The 7,878-nt window shown below is 53.0% G+C and overlaps 2 protein-coding genes across 2 annotated transcripts in view; one reads left to right on the forward strand and one right to left on the reverse strand.

Moving 5' to 3' along the window:
* The window catches only part of TRAPPC6A (trafficking protein particle complex 6A), an 11,143-nt gene extending 8,933 nt beyond the window's left edge, over positions 1-2,210 (reverse strand). Inside the window, exon 1 of the mRNA XM_012653240.1 lies at positions 2,109-2,210. Within this exon, the coding sequence (XP_012508694.1) occupies positions 2,109-2,192 (84 nt within the window). The 5' untranslated portion in view covers positions 2,193-2,210. The remainder of the gene's footprint in view (positions 1-2,108) is intronic.
* A 543-nt stretch (positions 2,211-2,753) lies between these two features.
* Positions 2,754-5,056, forward strand: BLOC1S3 (biogenesis of lysosomal organelles complex-1, subunit 3). Its single transcript, XM_012653308.1, has 2 exons — positions 2,754-2,810; positions 3,279-5,056. The coding sequence occupies exon 2, from the start codon at positions 3,288-3,290 to the stop codon at positions 3,888-3,890; it is 603 nt and encodes a 200-aa protein (XP_012508762.1). The 5' UTR covers positions 2,754-2,810; positions 3,279-3,287; the 3' UTR covers positions 3,891-5,056.
* Positions 5,057-7,878: the final 2,822 nt, after the last annotated feature.

Consider the following 7,878-nt stretch of genomic DNA (forward strand, 5'->3'; position numbering starts at 1 on the left):
AAAAAAAAAAAAAAAAAAAAGAGTGTGAAGCCGTGAGAGCACACGGGAAACGCTCAAAACATGCTAGCAGCTATTACTGGTTCTACTACTAGATGAATCCCATTCCCACCCCCACCCCCGACCTCCACAGCACAGGATCTGCATTGACTTCATTGACAAATCCACGCTGGGGCCAATACGTGCTACAGTATACAGGTGGTGATCAACACAGACCTGGGCCCAGCCACACACAGCACACAATCTGGCAGAGGAGACGGATACGAATCAAAAGATCATATGGATATATCCTTAACTGAGTCTGATGAAGGCTACCAAGGATAAAGTGGGGAAGGGGGCTGTGAGAATGTCTAAAGGAGACCAACACTCAACTGGGGATCAGGGAGGGCTTCCCTGAGGAAGGGGAATTTCAGCCAACCTGTGAAGGACTAAAAGGTGCTAACTCGGTGAAGACAAGTGAAGTGAGCTGAGCCAGGAGAAGAGAGAGCAGGCTCATTTCACAGTGGGCACAGAGGACGGAGCCTGGACAAGGGCAGGGGATGGGACAGATGGGACACACGTTTAGACAGCAGAACAGTCAGGGCCGGGTGGAGGGCTGGAGGTGAGGGAGAAAAGGCAGATGTCGGGACTCCTGGGTTTCTGGTTTGAGAGCCAGGAAGGATGGGGCACTGAGAGGAGGGCAAGGAGTTTGTCTGGTTCATCGAGTAATCCCCAAAGCCTATGGGAGGGCCTGGCCCTTTGCAAGTCTTAGTAAAAGTTTGTTGAATGAATGGATGAATGAACGCAGAAGAAACTACAGACGGTCCCTGACTCACAGTGGTTTAACTTACTAGAAACTGTACTTTTTACCCATACAACCATTCTGTTTTTCACTTTCAGTACAGCAGTCAGTAAATTACATGAGACATTCAACACTTTATTATAAAATAGGCTTTGTTGGATGATTTTGCTCAACTATAGGCTAATATAAGTGTTCTGAGCAGGTTTAAGGCGGGCTAGGCTAAGCTATGATGTTTAGTAGGTTAGGTGCATTGGTGTATTATTATTAAATGCGTTTTTGACATACAATATTACAACTTACATCATGCTATCGTAAGTCTAGAAGCATCTGTACATCGAGATGATAACAAGTAACACCCTCCCTAGGGCTCCTAATCTGGGAAGGAAATCTGAGCCAATCAAAATGTCTTGCATATAGATGATGACAATAGTCATAGTAATAATAATGATGAAAAAAGTGACCACAGTCCCCATTGTTAAGCAGCTCCCCACTCTTTCTTCTTGGTAAGAGATAACAAGAGCTCCCATGTTTTGAGGGCCATGTGTTAGGCATTGCACTAAGTGCTTTAAAGTTTTAACTCAATTTATTCTTCATAAGGACCAACTTCCAAAATACCAAACATGCTCTCACCTCAGGGATTTGCACCTACTGTTGCCTCTTCCTGGAGTGCCCTTCACCCCACTTACCCACCGACTTGTTCCCTCCCTTCTCTTCGTGAGACAGGCTTTTCTCCATCATCCACCACCCCATCCCTCTTCTTTCCATGACTCTACTGGTTTTCTTTATAGAACTTCGTACTAGCTGATGGCATATTTCAATTTATTTTCTGTCTGACTCCCCTATTAGAATGTAAGCTTCAGGAGGACAGGGATTTTGTCTGTCTTAGAACAGTGCCTGGAATACAACCGGCGCTCAACAAGTGGTTGTCGAATGAATAAATGTTCCACTCTGAGACTCTGGTACTGTTATGATGCCCATTTAACAAAGGAGGAAACTGAGGCACACAAAGATTAAGTACTTGGGTCGTACACCGAGTGAGTGGCAGAGGCGAGTCCTCAGTACATGCCCAATAATAGTTTATAATTACTAACCGCTTACTCAGGGCTTGAGCCAAAGGCTTTACCCTGAGTCATCTCGCTCAATTCTACAACCCGCGAGGCCAGCACTGTCGCGAACCCCACTTTACAGAGAAAGAAACCAGCGCCAGAGGTCGCCCAGCGAGGCAAGGGCGGGGCCGGGGTTCGAACCCGGGCGGCTAACGCGCCCTCAGCGCTCCCTGAGGCCATCCTGTTGCGGTCCCTGCTTCCTCCCCGCGGGGCCCGACGCTCACCCCAGGGCCGGGGTCGGTGTCGCGAGCCCCCAGCTCCGCTACCATCTCCGCGTGCAGAAACTGGAACAGCATAACAACCGCCATGCGCCAGCCTCGCTCTCCTAAAGACTGCCCACCGCTTCCTACTCTCATTGGCCAGGCTGGGAAAGCCCCGCCTCCTGCGTCTGGGCAGGAGCCTGCCTACTCCTGCTTCCATTGGTGTTTGAGACTAGCCCCGCCTTCGCTCTCTGGGCTCACGCGGTGCGCGCGTGAGTCTGGGAGACTAGGGGGAGAGCCTACTCCGCCTTTCATTGGCCACACGTGACAGCATCTTCCTCCCTCCCCTGTGTTCCTTCCTTGTTTCCGGGTCCTCTAGCATTCCCATTGGCCTAACCACTGGCTACACGTGACATACTCGGGTCTTTAAACCCCTGTTTGTCCACTACACACTTTCCTCACAGGACAACCCGGAAGAGCCAGCCCTACCTCGTTTCTATTGGCTGTACCTCCGTTCACGGGACTCTGCTGCGCACACGCCCTCAAAGCGGGTTCTGAGAACTTGCTTCCCGGTTGGTAGCCGAACGACCCCACGTGACTTAGCCGCCAACGCCCGCCCAACCTGCTCCCCCATTGGTTGGGGCCGCAGCCCTCCACCTCCCACGGTAAAGACGCCGCACTTCGCCTGGGTAGCGGATCCAGCGGGCTCGGAGCTTCGGTGACCCGGTACGGTCTTCTGCGACGCCCCCGGCCGCCCCGTTAATTAGTACACCCTCCCGAGTCCAGCCGGACTGTCACCCTTTCTATGACTCTGGCACTGGTCCCTGAGCAGCTCTCGATCCCGCGTGCTTCCGGGTCTGGGACAGGCCTGGTGGACCGTGGGGAGGGTGTGGCCTCTGCTGGGAGGCGAATTCGGAAATAACGCAGTTTGGGACTGTGGGAACTCAGGCCCCACAGCCTTGATCGAGCTGGTCCTCAGTTTCCCCATCTGTACACTGAAGAGCCTGGCTCTCTGGTAGCGGCCCCGTCATCACCCAGTTTACAGAAGAGGAAACTGAGGCCCAGATGGGGGAAGCAGTTGGCCCCAAAGCGCTAAGAGAATCGGAGGAGGGGCTGGGAATCCAGGACTTGCGCCTTTTAACCACCGCAGGCACCCGGCTCTCATGCTGTTCCTTCGCCCCTCTTCTCCCCTAGCTCGGTTCCATGGCGTCTCAGGGTCGTCGTCGGAGGCCGCCGCGGAGGCCAGAGACTATGGTGCCGGGGGAGGCGGCCGAGACGGATTCGGAGCTCTCTGCGTCCTCGTCGGAGGAGGAGGAGCTGTACCTGGGGCCTTCGGGCCCGACGCGCGGCCGCCCCACAGGGTTGCGGGTGGCTGGGGAGGCCGCAGAAACCGACTCGGACCCCGACCCGGAGCCGACTGCGGCGCCGAGGGACCTGCCTCCGCTCGTGGTGCAGCGGGAGTCGGCGGGGGAGGCCTGGGCCGCGGAGGAGACCCCGGCACCCGCCCCTGCGCGCTCGCTGCTGCAGCTCCGGCTGGCTGAGAGCCAGGCAAGGCTGGACCACGACGTGGCGGCTGCGGTGAGCGGCGTGTACCGCCGTGCGGGCCGCGATGTGGCTGCCCTGGCTAGTAGGCTGGCTGCCGCCCAGGCCGCGGGGTTGGCGGCGGCTCATAGTGTGCGCCTGGCTCGAGGGGACCTCTGCGCGCTGGCCGAGCGCCTAGACATCGTGGCTGGCTGCCGCCTGCTGCCGGACATCCGCGGCGTGCCTGGGACGGAGCCTGAGCAAGACCCGGGGCCGCGGGCCTAGCGATGACTCTACTCCCCCACTTGACTCTGCCACTTGGGAGTAGGTCTTGCCCCCCTTGGGACCTGGCTCTGTCACCCCAGTCTTTATCTTGCTGTCTTCCGTGGAGCTAACCCCACGGCCCTGGATAATACTGTGTGTTGGGTATAGTTCGTCCTCTGCCGTGGAGACCAGCTCTCCACTACCCTCAGATGTGGTTCCCCTAGGGGGTCCTGACCCTGGACATGGCACTGGGGCCTGCCTCTGACCCCTGATTCTGAGTCTGCTCCTGAGGCGCGGCTCCAGCCCCTGGCAAGTAGTTGCTCCTCCGTCTGCGTCCGCCCTGGACTCACGGGCACCTTTCCTCGCGCTCTGCTTTTCCGAGTTTGGTTTTTGCTCACACTGCTTGTCCTGGTTTTTCCCACGGGACCCGCAGGATCTGGCACGGATTCCCTGCCATCTTCCTGCACTCACTTGCATACGCCTCTGGTCCTAGCTGCATTTCCAGAATTTTCTCCTCTAGGCAGAGTCCTTTTTCGGATCCCCTGGTTCTGTCTCCTGGTTCTAGTTCTTCTTCTGCTTCTGCTAACTCCTCCTCCTCAGGCTTAGCTCCCTGCCCTCAGCCTGGTCCTGTTTCCTGAGTTCAGCTGTACCCTTAGGGTAGGTTTTGCTCCTTTTCCCTTTCCCATCCTGCTCATACTACCTGCCTGATTGCGGGCTCCGTGACTCCCTGTGGTTTCCTTCCTCAGGCCCAAAGGATGCCCCCTCCTGACCCAAGGGGGTCCTCCAGACCCTCCAGGCCAAGAAGGTGCTCCCTCTCAATTTTCTAGGCCAAGGTGGCACGCCTCCTGACTCCCCAGACGTAAAGTGACACCCTTCAAGGCACTTAGGGCCCAATTCAGCCCCACCCTGGTGCTCCAGCACAAGCTAACACCACTTAGCAGATAAGAAGGACGTGCTCCGATTTCACGGTCTTGGCTGCTGGATGCTGAAAGAACTGGCGTTTCTGACTCGACTGAGGGGCTGAGGTTAGCAGCCTCTCTGCTCCTTCTCACCTGCTCCCTCCTGTGCTCCCAGTTGTAGTCCCTCAGCCGTGTCCTTATTCACTGTCCTCTCCCAGCCTTGTACCATGCCCCCCTTCTCCCAACCTGAAGCTGACCCCTGAGCCTGCAGGATGGAGAAGTGGGGAGGAGCTCTCATTAAAACTGTAAACATTTACCCCTGTGGTCGCTTCCTCTTCTCTCCCCATCTAAGCTGGGGGTGGATTGGTTGGTGATTTCTCTGGGACTGAAGGTCCCAAGGCCTCCATGCCTGGCCTAATGAAAATGAAGCTATAGTTGGAAATCAGGGCCTTGAAATTTTCACCCTGGTTCTGTATTTATTTGTAGCTCATCAGTTCAACACACAGTTTTGGGGTATCTGGCCCATGCTGGGGCTACAACAGCCAGTCCCTGCCCTCATAGAGCTCACGGTCCAGTGGGGAAGACAGTAATAAAATGTTCTCATAAATAGTTCTGGTAATCATAATTGGTAGTTTAGATATTTTCTTGGCACTATGATTGAGCCTTGGAGTACAGGAGCTTTGTGAAGGTGTAACGGGGTCTGTCTGACCTAGTCTGGGGAGGGGAGCTCAGGCGGCTTCCTAGAGGAAGTGATGAGTGACATAGGAGCTGAGCCTGGAAGACGTAAAGAGGTGAAATGGGAATGGGATGGAAAAGAGCTGCAGGCAGAGGGAACAGCATATGCAAAGGCTCTGAGTCAGAGGGAGCATGACTTATTTAAGTAACAGAAGAAGGTGACTTCTCTCTGCCTGGAGTAGAAAGAGCAATGGAGGTGGGGGAGGTGAGTATGGGACCAGCAGTGACCAGATGAAGGAGGGTTTTTAAGCCAAGTGAAGATTCTTAGGTGAGAAGTAATTTGGAGAAAAAAAGGAAAAAAAAAGATTCCTGGTCTTTATTGACTGACCAGTTTGCAGAGAGTGACACCATTAGGTGTGTGTTTTGTGAAGGAGATGCTGAGACTGATGCTTCTGCGATGTGGTTGCATCTGAAAAATACCCAGAAATAACTAATTTAAAAAACAACACACATTCTTTTCGATGTACGGCTGAGCTCAGAAGAGAACGTGGGAAACCTCCCAGGCTAAACTGCAGAGGTAGCTTCCGTTCAGTTGACCTGACAGTATTGGGCAATACGGAGACGCAGGGTCGTGGGTTTTCACAGCTGGCCAGGCTGTTTGGAAAGAAACAGAGGCCTCTGCATAAAATTCGGTCCTTTGAAAAGCGACAATTTCAGGGAAAGAATTTGGCAGGAAAAAGTCTATTTGATGCCATGGAGGCATGGCTAGGAAATTTACCGTCTCAGATTGGGCTCTGGGTGGGGCAGTTGGGGGGGGTTTCTCCCCAGAAGGTTCGTAACCACAGCTCTGTCTTCAGTTCTGATTTAGCCGTGCACAATGGTCCAGGAAACTCCAAGCATAGAAATGAACTGAAAGCAGGCTTTGGTTGAAGCAAAGAAACACATGTTCAACTCAAGCCACGTAGAATTATAGCAGATTAAGGCCAGGTGCGGTGGTGGCTCATGCTTGTAATCCCAGCACTTTGGGAGGCTGAGGCCAGAGGATCACTTGAGGCTGGGAGTTCAAGACCAGCTTGGGCTGATCTGACCTCAAGACATCGCTTGTCACATATGGCTGTTTCCCATGGGGATTTTTGAAAATGGGGTTTTTGAAAACATTTAAAAATGTTACCATTTGCCGTGCGTGGTGGCTCATGCCCGTAATCCTAGCACTCTGGGAGGCCAAGACGGGAGGATCGCTCAAGGTCAGGAGTTCGAGACCACCCTGAGCAAGAGTGAGTCCCCCGTCTCTACTAAAAATAGAAAGAAATTAGCTGGACAACTAAAAATACATAGAAAAAATTAGCCAGGCATGGTGGCGCATGCCTGTAGTCCTAGCTACTTTGGAGGCTGAGGCAGGAGGATTGCTTGAGCCCAGGAGTTTGAGGTTGCTGTGAGCTAGGCTGACACCACAGCACTCTATCCCGGGCGACAGAGCGAGACTCTGTGTCAAAAAAAAAAAAAAATGTTACCATTGCTCCATAAAGGGTCCCCGTCCTGCTAGAGAGAGGACCATTACTCTGTGGAGTAGGATCTGCTGTCTGTCTCTCAATAAACTTTCTGTCATGGGTTGGTCACTCTGAAATTCTTTCCAGCGAGAAGCCACAAACCCACTTGGCACGTTCAGGGGGCTTCCTCCCTGCACTGGGACACCCCCTGCATCATCGTTGTTATCCTTCGTCCAAGAAAGCTGAAACTATGGAATTCTAAAGACTGGGGACAATGCCACAAGCGACAGCAGCTGTATGAACCGATGACTTGATCAGCGTCTCATTTTTGCCACGCTGCAATTGCCATTCCAGCTTGGCTTTTGGCTGCTCCTGAACTTTCCTCACTGAGATGTCTCCTCTTTCCCCCCAAAGTGGGACAGGACTATTCTGGAATGACCCTTCCCAGCAACAAGGGACACCTTGACACTCAGATTTTGATCATCACTGCTTTCAGGAAGAAAGATTTTTGATCAAAAGGGGAAAAGAACAAAGAAAGAACTCTTTTTATCTGAGGAATGGGAGCCCTTTTAAAATATCAGGCCCAGAGAGGCATTTAAAATGTAACAGCAGTGACATGTCACTCCCCCCTAGAGCTAAATAATTACCTTTTAAAGCCAGGTGTTATGCGGGCTCTAGACTAACCAATGCCAAGTAGCAACAATGTGTAGCCAATCACTGACCGCTGTTATTTCTGTCAACCAATGAGGACTCCTGATGAACAACTTCTGTGATCGGCCCCTGTCCTGATTTGTCCATATTTCTTTAAAAATTAAGCCTCTCGTTCGTTCTCCAGAACACCCCCCAAGGCAAGTTGGAAGTGTGTCCAGGGCTGCGGTCCACAACCTTGGCCCAAATAAACCATGTTAATTTCTGCTCTGTGTCTTCCTTTCAGGTCGACACCTCCTA

This window comes from Propithecus coquereli, unplaced genomic scaffold (genome assembly GCF_000956105.1).
Source record: "Propithecus coquereli isolate 6110/MARCELLA unplaced genomic scaffold, Pcoq_1.0 Scaffold42, whole genome shotgun sequence".
Lineage (NCBI taxonomy): Eukaryota > Metazoa > Chordata > Mammalia > Primates > Indriidae > Propithecus > Propithecus coquereli.